Source organism: Zootoca vivipara, chromosome 11 (assembly GCF_965207765.1).
Source record: "Zootoca vivipara chromosome 11, rZooViv2.hap1.1, whole genome shotgun sequence".
In the NCBI taxonomy this organism is placed as follows: domain Eukaryota; kingdom Metazoa; phylum Chordata; class Lepidosauria; order Squamata; family Lacertidae; genus Zootoca; species Zootoca vivipara.
This window is the reverse complement of record NC_142594.1, coordinates 53,458,517-53,479,333: the sequence shown is the minus strand read 5'-3', so window position 1 is coordinate 53,479,333 and position 20,817 is coordinate 53,458,517. Positions and strand designations below refer to the sequence as shown.

General features: G+C 46.8%; 1 protein-coding gene across 1 annotated transcript in view; it reads left to right on the top strand.

The window, feature by feature from the left end:
* The window catches only part of WNT3A (Wnt family member 3A), a 103,368-nt gene extending 82,815 nt beyond the window's left edge, over nucleotides 1-20,553 (top strand). The window contains exons 3-4 of the mRNA XM_035130022.3: nucleotides 17,166-17,431; nucleotides 19,109-20,553. Of these exons, the coding sequence (XP_034985913.2) occupies nucleotides 17,166-17,431; nucleotides 19,109-19,588 (746 nt within the window). The 3' untranslated portion in view covers nucleotides 19,589-20,553. The remainder of the gene's footprint in view (nucleotides 1-17,165; nucleotides 17,432-19,108) is intronic.
* Nucleotides 20,554-20,817: the final 264 nt, after the last annotated feature.

Genomic DNA, 20,817 nt, shown 5'->3' with positions numbered 1-20,817 from the left:
CATAACGTCCCAGATACCTCAGGCTGAACCATAAAAATATAAGAGTAGTTCTAGTGGGTCAGAACAAAGACCAGTCTCCAATGTAAGTCTGAACAGAGCTTGAAATGGGATGAGCATCTTCTAATGCCTGTTTCTACCATTTAGTAATTAGAGGCACATTGCCTCTGATCCTGGAGGCTCCATTTGTAGTGATTGGTGCCAACAGTCATCGGTGACGGCTATCCTCAATAATTTTGCTTAAAAGCTGCTAATGCTGGCGGCCTTTAACATTCAGTCCACCCCAGAAAAAATAAAATAAAACACCACCAGAGAGCCAGAAATTAACAGAGCAATCAAAAGGAGACCAAGGAAATTAATTGTCGGAAATGAGTTTCAGGAGGGGGGTGTGTGTGTGTGCTTAAGCCAGGTCCTTGGGAACAACTCTGAGCTTCAGTCATCTTTTGAAAGGGGGGGCTGGTAGACATCCCAAAAAACACAGGTTATGACCTGTGACCTTCCTATGAGAAATTGTTGCCTTTTAGGATGTGTTAGTAGGACCATCCTTTTCATCAAATGCGTGTTTCTCCTGGCGGTGGGAGGCAATCACACCAGTATATCATTAACTTGCAGAGAAAAGGGGCCGTAAAAGGACTTGATGGGGGACCTTAGCCCACACCCTGCTGGGGTCTGCTAGGAGCACAATATCCCAGAGACCAGGAGATTAAGCTAAAGAGAAAAAGTGAAAGTGCTTTTCACGATTCACACGCCCTTTAGATTGTTTTATTAAACCACTTGAATAGGGATTTCCCTTGCGGCCGGCGACAGGGCCCGGCCAACGCATAGTTCTAGGTTGCTATGACTTGGTTGGTTCTTGCTAATCAGTGCAAGGGCGAACTTCATATAAAATATCTCGGGCCATTGTTAGCCTAACGTGCCGTGACACCTCCATCACAAAAGGGGATTCATTCACCCCAGCAGGTAATAAGGACGACTTGCCATACCAACCAAGCTGGGCTGTCAAGAGGGATCATGCCAAGGGCGAGGGAGCTCTCGCATTCCGTTCTCAGGTGGGCTGAGGGCGATCCTTTTGTTTAGCAGAGTCTGCTGATCACAGAAAATGATTTTCTGTAGAATGGATGGGGGAAGGGGAGTGTTTTGGTTGGTTGGTTGGTTGGTTGGTTGTTGGGTTTTTTGTTTTTTGTTTTTTTTAAAGTTGCTGTGCAGACCCCAGAAAAAACGGCAGAGGAAGACTCATGGGGCTGGAAATATGCAGATTGTCCTGGGACAAGGGTTGGGAGAACAAGGATCATCGGGCTTTAAAATGGCCTTGTGACGGCGGCTTCTACCTTAAGTGGCTTTTAAAAAGGATTAGACACTAGGGATTGGCAAATCTGTCAGTTTCGGTTCCTCTCGGTTTCTCATTTTTCCAGTCTCAAGTTTAATCAGCCACATTTCCACATTAGTCTGCCATTTTTTTAAAAAAAATCACCAGCATTTTAGTGTGTATTTCTCCTAATGTACACATTTTTGCAAGGAAGTTTCCTTAATATATGTATTTTTTTAATGCATACTTTCCCCTTACAGTTTTGTACACATTTGGCTGGAGGATTGTATCACAAAATTTGGACAGCTGCTAGTCTTTTGATATGCATGTTGTTTGTTGTTTAATCGTCTTCGTCGTGTTCGGCTCTCCGTGACCCCATGAACCAGAGCATGCCTTGGAAACTCTCACTTCCTTCTCAAAGCTTCTCCTTTTTTTAATGTCCATGGAGTTTTCATGGCAAAATATTGGAGTGGGTTGCCAGTTCCTCCTCCAATGCATGTTGTTTAAAGGTAAAGGTAAAGGGACCCCTGACCATTAGGTCCAGTCGTGACCGACTCTAGGGTTGCACGCTCATCTCGCATTATTGGCCGAGGGAGCTGGCGTATAGCATCCAGGTCATGTGGCCAGCATGACAAAGCCGCTTCTGGCAAACCAGAGCAGCGCACGGAAACGCTGTTTACCTTCCCGCTGTAGCGGTTCCTATTTATCTACCTGCATTTTGAGGTGCTTTCGAACTGCTAGGTTGGCAGGAGCTGGGACCGAGCAACAGGAGCTCACCCCATTGCAGGGATTCGAACCGCTGACCTTCTGATCAGCAAGCCCTAGGCTCAGTGGTTTAACCCACAGAGCCACCTCAAATCAGATACGTTCACTTTCAAATGTGAACCAAACCAAATATCTCTCCCACCTTCATTATCCATATATTCTCTCCTTCCTATATACTATCCCCACCCTCCCTTCATTTTGCCTTCATTCCAATCCTGTGTGGCAGGCAAAAAGGGAAGCAACTGATGGGCTCATGGTCAACCACTAACCTTTGTGGCCAAGCCCAGGGAATGGTTGCACTACAGGAGAACTGTGTCTCTGAATATCAGATTCAGGGACAGGGGAATACAGTGAAGGCTCTTCTGCGCATGCTTTTCTTGTGCGTTTCCCAAAGCCATCTAGCTGCTACTTTTAGAAATAAAACATTGTTCTAGGCCAGGAGTGGGGAACCTCAGGTCTGAGGGCAGTATGTGGCCCTCCAGGCATCTCTAACTGGCCTAATAATAATAATAATAATAATAATAATAATAATAATTTATTTATACCCCCGCCCATCGGGCTGGGTTTCCCCAGCCACTCTGGGCGGCTTCCAACAGAAATATTAAAATACACTAATTTCTTAAAGATTAAAAGCTTCCCTAAACAGGGCTGCCTTCAGATGTCTTCTAAAAGTCTGGTAGTTGTTTTTCTTTTTGACATCTGGTGGGAGGGCGTTCCACAGGGCAGGTGCCACTACCGAGAAGGCCCTCTGCCTGGTTCCCTGTAACTTGACTTCTCGCAGCGAGGGAACCGCCAGAAGGCTCTCAGCACTGGACCTCAGTGTCCGGGCAGAGCGATGGAGGTGGAGACGCTCCTTCAGGTATACTGGACCTGAATCTCTCTCCAGGTCACCTCCCTCTCCCCAGACTAAGCACCTTAGAAGCCCTTTCTTTGTACCCTCCTTCTGCGTTTTTGCCTTTCTGGAATGTGCCCTTGAACTCTGATAATGCCTCTTGCTTGCCTGGTTGGAGGAGGAGAAGGGGTGTGTGTGTGTGTAGAAAATAGTCTACTGAAGGCATCCCCAAACTTCGGCCCTCCAGATGTTTTGGACTACAATTCCCAACTTCCCCGACCACTGGTCCTGTTAGCTAGGGATCATGGGAGTTGTAGGCCAAAACATCTGGAGGGCCGCAGTTTGGGGATGCCTGGTCTACTGTATAAAAGCAACATTTGCATTCATTGTTCCACCCACTTTTGCCTCTGGGTGGTTGCCCAGGAGAGAATGGGCTGAAAAGGGTTCTTCACCCTTGTGCCAGATGGACCCCTGGTATGATTCAGCACAGCATATTTATGCATATTTAGCTACACACCAGCTCCCTACTCCCCCGAGAATAAAGGTGCCACTGAAAAATACTAGCACAGCAAACACATCCTGATGACTCAAGTGAGTGAGCCAGGCCGCACACAACAATAGGAAGCAAATAAATTAATATATACCTGTAAATAAACCCTCGCTCCTTAGAGCAAATACATTTCCTATATGATGATGAGCCTGTTCCTGAACTTCACCAATCCCACCCACCAAGTTTTCCCATGGGAAACTGTGTTCTGCAGAAAGCCCATGCCACTCCCCACAACTATCTTTGTATTCCCTGACAATTATTTGTCCAGATTTTTCTTTTGACACCTCCCAGGGAGCATATTCTCTAACCTCCCAAGGTAGCCTGTCCCATTGTTGAACTGCCTCTTAGACTTTGGAAGTGGACCCAAATGTTACTTATACTTATAGTATATTGTGACTTTGAGCAGCAAACTCTCTTATGTAGATTGGCTGAGCTGATGTGATGGTAGAGAATATTCACAAACATTCTAACTTCTCGGTGAACAAAGAATGTTTGCAGTCCGGTTTCTGTGAGAGAAGAAAATAATGGTTGGTTGGGAGACAGCGCTGGGACAGGCCAAAGGTAAGAGGTTCTAGGAGTTAGGGGACCTACAGGGCAAGAAACCCAGAAGCAAGGTGGTGGTATGGAGGGTGAAGAACAGCCACCATATTGAGAAACAGGAAGTGTAGTGAAAGTATGCTTAAGGACATGGGCAGAGGTGACAAATAAAGGAACTTCACCTATTGAATGAGCCAACTAATAATTTTGGTTATAGGCTTTTAATACATAATAATAATAATAATAATAATAATAATAATAATAATAATAATTTATTATTTATACCCCACCCATCTGGCTGGGCTTCCCCTGCCACTCTGGGCGGCTTCCAACAAACATTAAACTACATCAAATATCACAGATTAAAAGCTTCCCTAAACAGGGCTGCCTTTAGGTATTTTCTAAATGACAGGTAGTTGCTTTTCTCTCTGACCTCTGATGGGAGGGTGTTCCACAGGGCGGGCGCCACCACCGAGAAGGCCCTCTGCCTGGTTCCCTGTAGCTTTGCTTCTCGCAGTGAGGGAACCGCCAGAAGGCCCTCGGTGCTGGACCTCAGTGTCCGGGCTGAACAATGGGGGTGGAGACGCTCCTTCAGGTATAATGGACCGAGGCCATTTAGGGCTTTAAAGGTCAGCACCAACACTTTTAATTGTGCTCGGAAACGTACTGGGAGCCAATGTAGGTCTTTCAAGACCAGTGTTATGTGGTCTCGGCGGCCGCTCCCAGTCACCAGTCTAGCTGCCACATTCTGGATTAGTTGTAGTTTCTGGGTCACCTTCAAAGGTAGCCCCACATAGAGCGCATTGCAGTAATCCAAACGAGAGATAACCAGAGCATGCACTACTCTGGCGAGGCAGTCAGCAGGCAGGTAGGGTCTCAGCCTAAATTATATATTCCTATAATTTAAGCTTCATTCTCTAGTGCCATAAGTAAATATGTTAAGCACTCTTTAAAAACAACTCCTAAACAATTTGGTCCTGCACATTGTATGACCGATGCATTCCTTACATCCCACTGCAATCTCTCAGATCTGCCAAGGCTACTAACTTGGGCTATGAGGGCATAAAACCTGGCAATTTAATTGGCTGTCCCGTCACCCCTCCCTGCAAGACATACGGAAATTCGTGACAAAGAAAATGCTATGGCTCACAGGTAGAGCATAAACTTTGCATGCAGAAGTTCCCGGGTTCAATCTCTGGATAAGGCTGGGAAGGGTTGCCTGAAACTCTGGCGATCCTCTGCCTAGTCAATGGAACAATACTGAGCTAAATGGACCAATGCTGTGACTTGCTATGAGGTGGCTTAAGATGTTCTTGTTTATTTAGCTTGAACAGAACACAATTCAAAGTGTTGGTGCTGATCTTTAAAGCCCTAAACGGCCTCGGTGCAGTATACCTGAAGGAGCGTCTCCACCCCCATCATTCTGCCCGGACACTGAGGTCCAGCACCGAGGGCCTTCTGGCGGTTCCCTCACTGCGAGTGAGGTTACAGGGAACCAGGCAGAGGGCCTTCTCAGTAGTGGCACCCGCCCTGTGGAACGCCCTCCCACCAGATGTCAAAGAGAAAAACAACTACCAGACTTTTAGAAGACACCTGAAGGCTGCCCTGTTTAGGAAAGCTTTTAATGTTTAATACAGGGGTCCCCAGACTATGGCCCGGGGGGCGCATACAGCCCACGAGGCTCTTTTATGCGGCCCCCAGCGACCCCCGCTGCCCGCTGCCCGCTCTTACTGGCGGCTGCCCACTTCCAACCCGGAAAAGCGAGGGAAATAGCAAGCGTCATTTCCGGTGTACTTCTGGGTCGGAGGAGGTTTCTGCACATGCGCACAAGCTATTTCTGACGCTTTCCAGGCTGGGTGTGCGCCAGAAATGGCATTTGCGCATGTGCATGGGCGTGCACAGCCGCGCACTCCCGTGCATGCGCTCCCCCGCCCTCCGCGCGATCGGCGCGGCAGGCATCCGGCCTGAAGCCGGGTAAGTTTGGAGACCCCAGGTTTGATAGATTACATTCATACCTCGGTTTAAGTACGCTTTGTTTGAGTATTTTCCCGAAGGAGTCTCAGAGCAGCTAACAATCTCCTTTCCCCTCCTCCCCCACAACAGACACCCTGTGAGGTGGGTGGGGCTGAGAGACTTCAGAGAAGTGTGACTAGCCCAAGGTCACCCAGCAGTTTGCATGTGGAGGAGCAGAGAAGCAAACCCGGTTCCCCAGATTACGAGTCTACCGCTCTTAACCACTACACCACACTGACTTCAGGTTCAGTACGGACTTCCAGAACCAATTACACTCATACTTTGGATTAAGTACACTTCAGTTTAAGTACTCCGTGGAAACCATCTAGAACGGATTAATCCACTTTCCATTACTTTCAATGGGAAAGTTCGCTTCAGGTTTAATATCCTCCTGGAAGCCGCCCAGAGTTTTTTAATGGGATGGGCTTGAGAACCAGATGGTCAGGAAGATGCATGCTCTGACCAGGAAGCATGGTCACCTTCAACCACCATGGCCAACTGACGGGAATGATGGGAGTCGTCACCCAGCTATATCTGAAGCATCACAGGTTCCTCACCCCTGTTTTATACTGATATCTCTTTAACCCAACCATATGTCTCCTCTTTAGTCAGTTGTCTGTGTGGTATTCCTGGCATGATTTGCTCCCTTAATAATTTTTCCTTAATTATTTGCATGGCTGTTTATCTGATGGAAGCATTATGCCTCCTGGGGGTAATTTGGTGCATTCAGACTTCAGACATAACAAGGCCTTATCAAGAACTTCAGACAGTACTCTGATACCAAATCAGGGACGGAACTTGGAAACCAGCAGAAATCTTCATATAATACCCTACACAAGTCTCACAGTGAAGGCTGGCCCATTCGGATGCGTGGAGAGCTGCCCCACTACCCAGCTCTACCTCTCTTTTAAATCAGAACCAGTGAAGGCGGTGAAGGTCCTGTGTGAGTGCCTGGAGGCGGTTGGAGGATGGATGGTGGCTAACAGATTGAGGTTGAATCCTAACAAGACAGAAGTACTGTTTTGGGGGGGCAGGAGGCGGGCAGGTGTGGAGGACTCCCTGGTCCTGAATGGGGTAACTGTGCCCCTGAAGGACCAGGTGTGCAGCCTGGGAGTCATTTTGGACTCACAGCTGTCCATGGAGGCACAGGTTAATTCTGTGTCCAGGGCAGCTGTCTACCAGCTCCATCTGGTACGCAGGATGAGACCCTACCTGCCCGCGGACTGTCTCGCCAGAGTGGTGCATGCTCTAGTTATCTCCTGCTTGGATTACTGCCAACCATCTCATCCTCTGTCGTCCCCTTCTCCTTCCCAACATCAGGGTCTTTTCCAGGGAGTCTTCTCTTCTCATGAGGTGGCCAAAGTATTGGAGCCTCAGCTTCACGATCTGTCCTTCCAGTGAGCACTCAGGGCTGATTTCCTTTAGAATGGAGAGGTTTGATCTTCTTGCAGTCCATGGGACTCTCAAGAGTCTCCTCCAGCAGCATAATTCAAAAGCATCCATTCTTCGGCGATCAGCCTTCTTTGTGGTCCAGCTCTCACTTCCATACATCACTACTGGGGAAACCATAGCTTTAACTATACAGACCTTTGTAGGCAAGGTGATGTCTCTGCTTTTTAAGATGCTGTCTAGGTTTGTCATTGCTTTTCTCCCAAGAAGCAGGCATCTTTTAATTTCGTGACTGCTGTCACCATCTGCAGTGATCAAGGAGCCCAAGAAAGTAAAATCTCTCACTGCCTCCATTTCTTCCCCTTCTATTTGCCAGGAGGTAATGGGACCAGTGACCATGATCTTGGTTTTTTTGATGTTGAGCTTCAGACCATATTTTGCGCTCTCCTCTTTCACCCTCATTCAAAGGTTATTTGATTCCTCCTCACTTTCTGCCATCAAGGTTGTGTCATCTGCAATTAGTATTCAGGGGCATATTGCCTCCAACAGTGGAGGTAGTATCATAAACCTTCATCCTCACCTCTGATTATCTACTGATAGAAGTCCTTCCTGGATCTGGCTAAAATTACAGCTAAAAGCCACCTGTCAATACACCACCCAATTTTTTTTCCTCCTTCATAGGCTCAAGGCTATATTTTGCTGGTACACATCCTATTGATTTGGCTGTGAAGTCATGAAGGTACATGGGAAATTCCCTCACCCAGGCACCTTTTTTCCTGGGGCATAGCAAAGATAGAGAATGCATGTATTTTTAAAGGCTTTTATGCTTACACAGGAACAGATAGTTTGGTAATCAAAACTATTAAACCTTGGCAGGGCACCAAGCCGAGATGGAGATCATCCCAGAAAACAAAGCAAAAAAAGAGAGTTGGAAGAGACTTGGAAGTCTTTGGCATGTATGTAATTTATGGAGAATGCTGGGAATGTGTGGGAGGGAGCGCCCAAAGGCGGGAAGGGTGTAATATGTTGCTTCCATCCAAAAAAAAGGAGAGGAAAATCCAAGCTGTTGGGAAGTTGACTTCGCTTATGGCAAAAATATTGGGAACGTTGGAAACCAAATATTGACGCAAAGCTGTTTTTTAGGGTGAACTCAACTGTGGTAGTGTACTCAACTGGAATCAAGGGAAGAACGGTTTTTCTTCAGATGAATAAAACTTGTGACTTGCAGTTGACCAAGTTAAAATAAGGAGATAAAACCTGTAGATGTAATGTTCACATAACATACTATCCCACTTCTTGTAGATCAGGGATACGGAATGTCACCTCCAGACATTGTTCGGCTCCAACTCTCACCATTAACCCGACAACATGGATAATGGTTAGGAATGATGAGCAGTGGTGTTCAAATACCTGGAGAGAACCAGGTTGCCCATCACTTGTTGTTGTTGTTTAGTTGTTTGGTCGTGTCCGACTCTTTGTGACCCCATGGACCATAGCACGCCAGGCACTCCTGTCTTCCACTGCCTCCCACAGTTTGGTCAAACTCATGTTCGTAGCTTTGAGGACACTGTCCAACCATCTCGTCCTCTGTCATCCCCTTCTCCTAGTGCCCTCCATCTTTCCCAACATCAGGGTCTTTTCCAGAGAGTCTTCACTTCTTCTCATGAGGTGGCCAAAGCATTGGATCCTCAGCTTCAGGATCTGTCCTTCCAGTGAGCACTCAGGGCTGATTTCCTTCAGAATGGATAGGTTGGATCTTCTTGCAGTCCATGGGACTTTCAAGAGTCTCCTCCAGCAACATAATTCAAAAGCATCCATTCTCCGGCGATCAGCCTTCTTAATGGTCCAGCTCTCACTACTGGGAAAACCATAGCTTTAACTATACAGACCTTTGTCGGCAAGGTGATGTCTCTGCTTTTTAAGATGCTGTCTAGGTTTGTCATTGCTTTTCTCCCAAGAAGCAAGCGTCTTTTAATTTCGTGACTGCTGTCACCATCTGCAGTGATCAAGGAGCCCAAGAAAGTAAAATCTCTTACTGCCTCCATTTCTTCCCCTTCTATTTGCCAGGAGGTGATGGGACCAGTGGCCATGAGCAATTTCATGGGCCTCTAGACAGTTCTACTAAATTGTGGAGGGTGCATAGGAAGCTCTTCTCTTCTTTGTCTCAGAGCTGTGCCTTTTCTAGGGTGACAATCCTGGTGAGAAATGCAGGACCCAGGATGGGGAGGTGGAGCTTTTCATACCAGGTTGGGGGGGGGAACCTGAGGCATAATTGTAGGATGGGGTGAGGAACCTCAGGCTCACGAGCCAAATGTCACCTCCAAGGCCTCTTTACCTGGTGCCCTTGGAACTCTGTCTTATATGGACAGTCCAGATCCTACTAGATTTGCCTTTGAACAGAAAACACAATATTCAGAACCCAGATCTGCTTGCTCCACAGCTTGCAAACATGCGATGTGCATGTACGAGAGAGAGAGAGAGAGAGAGAGAGAGAGAGAGAGAGAGAGAGAGAGAGAGAGAGAGAGAGAGAGAGAGATTGCAGTCTGAGAAACAGAAAGGGGTTCACCCCTTCACTCACTGCAAGCACATGTGAGAGGTTTGTAGGGTTGTACTGATTAGCCCCAGATCCTTTCCAAGGCTCTTTTGTAGACATCACCTTCCCATTGCACACATATTTTGGTTGTGTGTAGGGCGCATAAAAGGGACGCAGGTGGTGCTGTGGGTTAAAGCACAGAGCCTAGGGCTTGCCAATCAGAAGGTCAGAGGTTCGGATTCCCGCAATGGGGTGAGCTCCCATTGTTCGGTCCCAGCTCCTGCCCACCTAGCAGTTTGAAAGCACGTCAAAGTGCAAGTAGATGAATAGGTACCGCTACAGCGGGAAGGTAAACGGTGTTTCCGTGTGCTGCTCTGGTTCGCCAGAAGCGGCTTAGTCATGCTGGCCACATTACCTGGAAGCTGTACGCCGGCTCCCTTGGCCAATAACGTGAGATGAGTGCCGCAACCCCAGAGTCGGTCACGACTGGACCTAATGGTCAGGGGTCCCTTTACCTTTAGGGGACAAAGGTATGGCCCCTTCACAAATGCATGGTCAACAGGAGGCATGGGCACTAACCATTACAAACCCAAGACACCTTCAAGACATGAGGTCGGAGGCCTCTGAAAACCAGTTGCTGGAGAACACAATGAATGGGGAAGTCTTTTGCACTTGGGTCCTGTTTGTGGGTTTCCCATAGGAATCCGGTTGGCCACTGTGAGAACAGGATACTGGACTGGGTGGGCCATTGGCTCTTATGCTGTTATGACAGTCCTTCACAAACAAGATGAATTTTAACAGGGAGAAATGTAAAGTACTACACTTGGGCAAAAAAAAATATGAAAGGCACAAATACAGGAAAGGTGACACCTGGCTTGAGAGCAGTACATGTGAAAAGGATCTAGGAGTCTTGGTGGACCACAAACTTGACATGAGTCAACAGTGTGATGCAGCAGCTAAAAAAATCCAGTGCAATTCTGGGCTGCATCAATAGGGATATAGCATCTAGATCAAGGGAAGTAATAGTACCATTGTATTGTGCTCTGGTCAGACCTCACCTGGAGTGCTGTGTCCAGTTCTGGGCACCACAGTTAAAGAAGGATACTGACAAGCTGGAACGTGTCCAGAGGAGGGCAACCAAAATGGTCAAAGGCCTGGAAACGATGCCTTATGAGGAATGGCTTAGGGAGCTGGGTATGTTTAGCCTGGAGAAGAGAAGGTTAAGGGGTAATAATGATAGCCATGTTCAAATATATTAAAGGATGCCATATAGGGGAGGGAGAAAGGTTGTTTTCTGTTGCTCCCGAGAAGCGGACACGGAGCAATGGATTCAAGCTACAAGAAAGAAGATTCCACCTAAACATTAGGAAGAACTTCCTGACAGTAAGAGCTGTTCGGCAGTGGAATTTGCTGCCAAGGAGTGTGGTGGAGTCTCCTTCTTTGGAGGTCCTTAAGCAGAGGCTTGACAGCCATCTGTCAGGAAAGCTTTGATGGTGTTTCCTGCTTGGCAGGGGGTTGGACTGGATGGCCCTTGTGGTCTCTTCCAACTCTAAGATTCTATGATTCATTTAAAGATATTTGAAGCATTGAGCGGTCCACACACAGTTTAAAGATAATGAACTGCTAGAAGGGGCAGGTGGGGCCTTGAATGTTGCTTATCAGCAGTTAGTAGCAGGCAGGCAGGTCACCTGGTCACAGTCTTCTCCACTAGGATGAGATGTGTTGTATTTCTATTTGAATTACAGAAATGGTTTTAAATATGCACCCATAGATATATAAATCAGAAATTGCAAATTTCGTACACACTCTTTGCACTTTTGGGGGGCTGCCCAACTGGAAATTGAGCAACCAAATGCATAAACAGCTTAAACAAAGGGTGCTTAAAGAAGCAATAGGACACCAATCAATCCTCTAGTTTTCTAAAACAGAAAAGGGAGCATAGTAGTGACTCGGTGAGTGGGGCCCAGGGAAATTAATTATATGAGCATTTGGGGAAATGCATTACCCAAGGAGTGGTACACCAGCTTCATTCTCTGGTGGAATTTTGCCAACAAGTTAAAAGGCAGCTTATTTTTGAAAGTGTTCTCTATTGGTTGATTTTATCTTCTCTAAGCTTGCTTTAAAGCGGTGATGATGTAATGGAGTTTTCTTACAGTTGGGGTTTTCTGCTTTATTTTCGGCATTTTAGTTTATGGTGGTTTTAGTTGGGTGGTTTTATCATTCGAATTCTGTACAAATGGCAAAGAACGAGGCCACAGGATACCTAAATAAATGGGATGTAAATATTGCTGATTGGCTAGCTAGGTGAACAGTAGTCATATCCTCCACAGCAGTCCTACAAGGCCACTTCATATGGTTTATGAATACAATGAAAATTTAAAAATATTATATAAAATCAGTTTTAAAATAGCGGTTCCAAACACAGGTAGGAAAGAGTTCCAAGTCAGAAAAGAGCTGCTTTAAGTAAACAAAGGCATTATATACGTACATTAGGAACAGGCCTATATCTGGAATTTTGTTTGTGTGTTTAGTGGATTTTGCTTCTAAACTGATTATGTGAAAACCATAAGACTTGCTTTTAAAAATAATTAAAAATAATAATAATTGAGAGTTACTTCTAGGAATGGGCGAATCTGCCAATATTTGTTTCTCTGGGTTTCTTATTTTTCCAGTCTTGGGTTCAGTTTGTGCGGTTTTTTGAGTTCTCATGAAAATTCACCAGCATTTTAGTAGAAAATTTCTCCTAATATGCAGGGTTTTTTGAATATAATTTTGGGAAGGCCACAGCCCTCACACCGCCTTTGTCCTTTGCATAGCTTGGTGTGGGGGTGTGAGGGAGGGAATAATTGAAGAATAAGTTTCCTCCACACACCTTTCGTTTATTCCCCCCCCCAACCCGCACAAAGCTGCAATCGTGTAAGTACAATAAGTAGAATCGTAGAGTTGGAAGAGACACTGATGGTCCTCTAGTCCAACCCCCTGCAATGCAGGAATCTCAGCTAAAGCATCCATGACAGACGGCCAGCCAACTTCTACTTAAAAACCTCCAAGGAAAGAGAGGCCACAACCTTCCGAGGAAGACCTTTCCACTCTTGAACAGCTCTGGCAGTCAGAAAGTTTTCCCAGGTGCTTAGTGTAAGGTGCAAGTTACCAGTACAGCCGTACCTTGGACCTCAAACATCCTGGAACTCGGATGTTTTGGCTCCTGAATGCCGCAAACCCAGAAGTGATTGTTCCGGTTTGTGGGTGTTGTTTTGGAACCCGAAGGTCCAAAGGGGCTTCCATGGCTTCTGATTGGCTGCAGAATCTTCCTGCAGCCAACCCGCTATTAGCTGCCAAGTCTCCCGTTTTCCCCGGGAAACCTCTGTTTTTAAAGCCGTTTCCCGCTGTCATCCCGAATGGCGAAATAGTCCGTAATTCCCCCGGATTTCTTCCGGTGCCGCTCTGCCCATGTCTGGGCACCGGAAATCGGGCAGCGCCGGCACCGGGAGTTGCTTCTACGCATGTCTGATACAATACAAGCAGCACGCAAGGGCACAAGATTCAATCAAGTTTCAATCAAGTATTATTAGTACAAAAAGAAAACAATTAGAGAACCATATACAAGTGCTGACACAGAAGCCAAAACCAAACGTCAAGCAGATAGCATATACAAATAAATACCGAAAGGCAAACCAGTCTTTATGGTCTTTGAGGCTATGTAGCGGTCAGCAAAGTGGCAGCAGGTCGAACGAAGTGTCAATGATAGACAGGCTGCCGGCGTTTTTCACCTGTTTCGCCCATATGACGGGCTTCTTCAGTAGTTTCTCCTTCTGCTTTCTGTTATGTTTAATACATTCAAATTCGTATGAAACCACTTATCTTGGCTTAGGCCACAATGCTCAAGTTCTTATTTCAAAAGGTTCTCTACGCATGTCTGGACATGTGACTTCCAGTGCCGGCACTGCTGATCCCATCTTTTTCTAACCGGGACTTGGCAGCTATGAGCCAACCAGAAACCGCGATTTGGTTTTCGAACGTTTTGGAAGTCGAACAGACTTCCGGAATGGATTCCATTCGACTTCCAAGGTTTGACTGTACTTTTCAGGGCCTCTCCCTCTCTCCTCACCCTCCATCGCCACAGTCAAGCCTCTTCTTAAAGTGCACCCCACAGATGTTCAGTTCGCCTCACCCCACCCCCACCCCCGATTTCCTCAGAGCCTTGGAAGGACCTCCTTTGGAGGCTTCATGAGAACTAAAGAAGAGCCTTGCTTGATCAAGCCAAAGGTCCATCTAGTCTAGCGTCCTATTCTCACAGTGGCCAAACACATGCCCCAATGGGAAGCTCAAAAGCAGGAATTGGGTGCCACAGCTGTTCTCCCCACCTGTCCTAGCAACTGCCATATGGAAGCACTTGGCCTGTGACTGTAGAGGTAGATCAGGCACATAGCTGCCAAGTACCCCGTTTTCCCCGGGAAACCCCCATTTTTTCGTACCGTTTCCCGGATGTCCCCCGTATCACTTCGTCTCCCGTTATTCTCCCTTATTCCGTTCCTGCCAGCGGCCATTTTTCCCCCTGCTTTGCCCATCTATGGGCACCGAAAATGGCCGGCGCCGGAAGTCGAGTCTATGCATGTCCGTAAGTGCATAGGTGCAACTTCCGGTGTCGGCGGTGGCCATTTTCGGTGTGCATAGATGGGCAAAGCGACACCGGAAGTTGCGTAGACTTCCGGACATGCGTAGAAACTTCCGGACATGCGTAGACGCGACTTCCATTGCCGGTGCCGACTATTTTTGGTTCCCATAGATGGGCAAAGCGACTACGCAAGTTCCAGTGTCACGCAGCTGCCGGTCCCGGATTGTGCAGTCCAGGACTTGGCAGGTATGATCAGGCATCCCCAAACTTCAGCCCTCCAGATGTTTTGGACTACAATTCCCATCTTCCCCGACCATTGGTCCTGTTAGCTAGGGATCATGGAAGTTGTAGGCCAAAACATCTGGAGGGACGCAGTTTGGGGATGCCTGAGGTAGATCATGGCTAGTAACCATTCACAGCCTTTTCCTCTGTGTATTTGCCAAGGTGTGTGAAATGGTGTAGACTGGCTTTTCTCTCACTTTCTTTTGCGCTCCTCTGTTAGGAATGCTCTCTGTTCCCTCTAGGTAAGGATTCCTCCCCGTACTTCTGTTCACTGACAGCTGACTTTCCAGAAAGGCCTCCGTCTCTCTCAAGTCGCGACCTGCTGCCTGTCTCCTCTGCAGCTACCAAGAACCACCCAGGCTGGCTGACAAAAACAAGCCCTGCCGTTCTCCCTCTCCCTCCTCTTATCTCAGCTGAGGCTCTTACATTTTTATATGGCAGCTAAATAACCCCTCATTTCCATTACAAGTGCGTGCTTTTCCTCCTGTTTATCTTCATCTCCTAGCCCAGCCTTTCTCTTGGCCCTGAGGCCCAGGACGCCTCAGGTAAGCTCACCAAAGCTAAAGAGGGTCAGGCCAGCTATTAGCCATTGATGGTGGTGCGTGGGGAGGGGGAGGTTAGACAGACAGAGCCAAACCCTTTATCAAGCATAGGAAGCAATTCACAAGTCTCAGAGGCCTTTTCTCTCTCCCCTTCTCCTTCTCTGCGTCAAAGCTCAACCCAGATTGCTTGCTCCAGAGATAGGAGTCGGGGGGGGGGGATTTTGTTTGGCTTACATTTTCATGGAAACCTATGAAATTATTTGATCCAATCTAAGTTGTTGTGTCCATCATTCATAACCACTCAGGGAAGGTAGGAGTGCAGAGCCTGGGGACCCAATAACTACAAAAATGCACATATTAGGATGCTTATATTAGTGAATATAATGTGTGAAAATGCACTATGTTAAGGGAAATTCCTTGCAAAAGTGTGTAAATCAGGCAAAATTTCATACAAAATATGTGTATAACAAAGATAAATTAGCACTAAAACGCTGGTGAATTTTCCCGAGGACTTTATTTTTTTTTAAGTAAATGCAAACATGTTGGACCACCCTGGGTTAAGGTATTCATTCATTCATTCATTCATTGGAGGTCACAGCTATTAAACAGGTTAGGTACAGTGGTGCCTCGACTTACGAATTTAATCCGTTTCAAAGGCACCTTCGTAGGTCGAAAAATCCGTATGTCGAAAAACGCCATTGGAAACGCGATTTCCCATAGAAATGCATTGAAAATGGAAAAATTCGCAAGTCGAAGCAACCCCATCTAAAAATTCGTAAGTCGAAAAATCCCTATCTAAAACTGCCGTGGTGTCCTTTCGGATGTCGAGACATTCGTAAGCGTGCGGCCATTAGCCCCATTCGTAAGCTGAAAAATTGGGTTGTCGAGTGGTTCGTAAGTCGAGGTACCACTGCATTGGATTCAATACTGTATTGGATTCAAAACTGGGCTGCATCAATAGGAGTATAGCATCTAGATCAATGGAAGTAATAGTACCACTGTATTCTGCTATGGTCAGACCTCACCTGGAGTACTGTGTCCAGTTCTGGGCACCACAGTTCAAGAAGGATACAGACAAGCTGGAACGTGTCCAGAAGAGGGCAACCAAAATGGTCAAAGGCCTGGAAACGATGCCTTATGAGGAACGGCTTAGTGAGCTGGGTATGTTTAGCCCGGAGAAGAGAAGGTTAAGGGGTGATATGATAGCCATGTCCAAATATATAAAAGGATGCCATATAGAGGAGGGGGGAAAGGTTGTTTCCTGCTGCTCCAGAGAAGCAGACACGGAGCAATGGATTCAAACTACTAGAAAGAAGATTCCACCTAAACATTAGGAAGAACTTCCTGACAGTAAGAGCTGTTTGGCAGTGGAATTTGCTACCAAGGAGTGTGGTGGAGTCTCCTTCTTTGGAGGTCTTTAAGCAGAGGCTTGACAGGCATATGTCAGGAATGCTTTGATGGTGTTTCCTGCTTGGCAGGGGGTTGGACTGGATGGCCCTTGTGGTCTCTTCCAACTCTATGAGTCTAATTTGTACTGTAGACATAAAAAGGGCTCCGTGAGTCTTAAACTATCATATCCTGGGATGGCTATAGGTAAGCCCAGAGCAGTAATTCATCAATTCAGTATTTCTAACTGGTACATTTAACTCCTGTGTATAATATTAATATAAATAAATCATTTCCTATTAATGTGGCTGATGAATTTTCTACTCCAACCTTCCAGCCTCCAAGCTATATTTGTGAAAGTAACCCCATTGTCCTTGAGTAACGGATACTGAGCATGATGTTATTTTCCTTCCCACAGCCACCAGAGAGTCAGCCTTTGTTCACGCTATTGCCTCTGCTGGTGTGGCTTTTGCTGTGACCAGGTCCTGTGCGGAAGGATCGGCCACCATCTGTGGCTGTGACACACGGCACAAGGGTCCTCCGGGAGAAGGCTGGAAATGGGGAGGCTGCAGCGAGGATGTGGAGTTTGGGAGCATGGTGTCTCGGGAGTTTGCGGATGCACGAGAGAACAGGCCAGATGCTCGGTCGGCCATGAACAGACACAACAATGAAGCTGGAAGGACGGTAAGGAAAACTGTGGCTTTGTTCTATTCCCTCAGTGATCACTGCAACACTATAATAACTTAGCAACTTTCTTCAGATATAAAAGCAGGCACCAAACATAGCTGCCAAGTCTCCCGTATTCCCCGGGAAACCCCCGTTTTTCCAGCTGTTCCCAGCCGAAAAAAACGTTTTTTTTGTTTTTCCCCGGTTTATTCTGGCGTGGCAGCCATTTTGGAACTGGGCGGAGCATGCTCAGAAGCGACTTTTGATGCTGCTTTGCCCAGTTCCAAAATGGCTGCAGCGCGACTTCTGGTGCGGCGGCCGTTTTGGAACAGTCGCTTATTTCTCAGGCCGGAACTTGGCAGCTATGGCACCAAACTGCACAATCAGAGAATCCAGTTGATCCTGTTCTGCGCCATTTAAGGCTGCTAGGGGGCAATCGACTGACTGACGAACTTTTCCTCCATGGTCAGAGGAGGAGAGAAGGGGGGAAAAACAAGCAAGTTGCATAGTCACCTACAATCCCATCGCTTTCGCTATACTTCTACTCTACAGCTAGCTAAGGTTTTACTGTCAAACATATTGGAAGCTGCCTTATACCCTTGTCCTCTAGCTCAGTATTGTCCACATTGGCAGCAGCTCTCAAGGATTTCAGACAAGTCTTCCCCAGCCCTACCTGAAGGTGCCAGGGACCTTCGGCATGCAAAGCAGATGCTCTTCCAAATGTCAATTAAAGACACCCCCATGGTGGCAACAGTAACAAGTAATGGTGGCAGGAACATTCAAATTGCTCTGTAGAGCAGAAAGGAGGAACCTCTGGCCTGTGGGTCTAATTAGGCACCTCCAGGAGGACATTATGTCCAAGCTACACCCACCTGCCTTACACCTGTGACATCAGGTGTAGGGGAGGTAAAAGCCTGCCACAGCTGAAAGGGGTTTTACCCCTAATCTGCCTGATTGAGCTTCAAAATCTGACCTTACACCTTAAAATCAGTTGGCAGCTCTCAGGGCATGGACATAACAAATCGGGTTGCCAGACTCAATAGAGGGCAGGACTTTTGTGCCTTTAATTGCCCTGCTCTCTTTTGAGTCTGGAAACCTTAAAGAGAAACCAGCAGACCTTTTGTTTAATTTCCAAGCATAGGGTCTGCTGGTTTCTCTTTAAGGTTTCCAGACTCAAAAAAAGAGAGCAGGGCAATTAAAGGCACAGAAGTCCTGCCCTCTATTGAGTCCGGCAACCCTAATAACAAAAGTACTACAGTGAGGGGAGATTTCTGGGTCCAGCAAATGCACGAATATTAGACTGTAAGCTGGTACTGTGCCAGCATCCTAAAATGCTGAGATATTTGTTGTAGCCATTGACAGAGCTGCGGCACATGCCTGACTTCCTGCCACAAGTGCCGTTGCTGTTTACCAAGGAGGAAAAGGGGTTGAGGTCGGTGCTGTGCAAATGCAGAGCCATTCCAGCTGGTGCATTTGCACCGCAGCAACCTTTCTGCCACCTCTCTGCTCCCCTTCCAGGTAAACCACAGAGGCAATGACAGGAGGTTAGGTAAGCAGCATTGCACCGCAGCAACCACTACTGGATAATTGGGAGATGCCAACCCTCCAAAGTTTGAAAATGCCATATTGAATGTTTCCTCATACCGCAAGCTAATGTTGCCTTCCTTGCCGTTCTTCCCCCCTTTCCTTTTTCAGTCCATTATTGACCACATGCACCTCAAATGCAAGTGTCATGGATTATCAGGCAGCTGTGAGGTAAAGACCTGTTGGTGGTCCCAGCCTGACTTCCGGGTTATTGGCGACTACCTCAAGGACAAATACGACAGCGCTTCAGAAATGGTGGTGGAGAAGCACAGGGAATCCCGCGGCTGGGTGGAGACACTGCGGCCCAAATATAACTTCTTCAAAGCACCGACCGAGAGGGATTTGGTCTATTATGAGAACTCACCCAACTTCTGCGAGCCAAACCCTGAGACTGGCTCCTTTGGCACCCGCGACAGGATCTGCAACGTCACTTCCCATGGGATTGATGGTTGCGACCTCCTGTGCTGCGGGCGAGGACACAACACACGGACTGAGAAGAGGAAGGAGAAATGCCATTGCATCTTCCATTGGTGCTGCTACGTCAGCTGTCAGGAGTGCATACGGGTCTATGATGTCCACACATGCAAGTAAGATGGGATGGCCACGGAAAAAGAATCAAAGATTACTTTTTTCTATTGGAGAAAGTGGACTTCTTGAGACACACACACACACACATATACACACACAAACACACACATAGAAGCTAGCATTGGTTGGCTAGAATAGGTATCATTTCTTCTCGACCATCACATCTGGATGTTAACCTTGCAACTCCTGACAAACCGAGATGCCAACCAACTAGCTGTTTTTGACCTTCTGCCCCACAGGAGACCGGTTTCTTTAACTAGTCGAGAACAAAGAGCTGGATAGTGGATGGCGAGCAGGTTTCCAGAAGGTTCTGGAATCTCTGCTCTTTTCCTTTCAACTCACATGGCAAAACTCGTGCTATTAAGTGTCCTTTGAATGTTGTGCGTCTTCCTGAAACATGGCCCATTTGTGCATTATGAGCATGGAAGAAGCTTCTAGCGCAATGACTCTTAATGTTCCAGCCCAGCCTGTAGCTATGTATAGAATTAACAACAGGTGGTGTGTTGTTGTTGTTTTTTAAGGCCCTTGTTCAACCTCTCACAGGAACTGGAGGAACTTGCAAATGACTCTTCACTCTGTGGAACTGCCAAACTTTGTAATATATTCAAATCCTGAACTGATTGACGATTCAGACAATGCTTCTACTATGGGAGAAGGAAACAGGAAGTGAGGTGGCACTTGTGTGTTATGCTTGTTAAACAATGTAATAGAATACACACACACATACTGTTACATATATACATACATATGTCCACCATCTCACAGTTTCAAGTGGGCACTGCTAAGGCACTGCTTATTAGCCCACTTGTACTGGGTGGGATTTTTACCACAGGAAATAATGTCACAGTTGTGGGCTGTCTACCGGGAATATAACATTGTGGCTTAAACAGTTGGCTCCCTTAGGCTCAACAGCAGGCCTCTGAGGACAAAATGGCTGCCAGGCCTTACTGCAGTAGATAGCATAGCTGCCAAGTTTGTTTTTGCCACAAAACTCAAAAACCTCATCAGGAGGGCTTTAAACTGACTTATGTGGGGGAGGGAGACAGTGGTCCTGAAGGTAGGAGTCTATCAAATGCTGAAGATGATCATCCAAATGTCAAGGACCAAATGGAGCAAGCAGCATGCAGACCTAGTGGTGGGACGAAAATATCCTTAAATAAGAGACATGGGGGAATGATCAACGGTCTTCAATGTCTGTATACTAATGCACAGAGCATGGGAAATAAACAAGA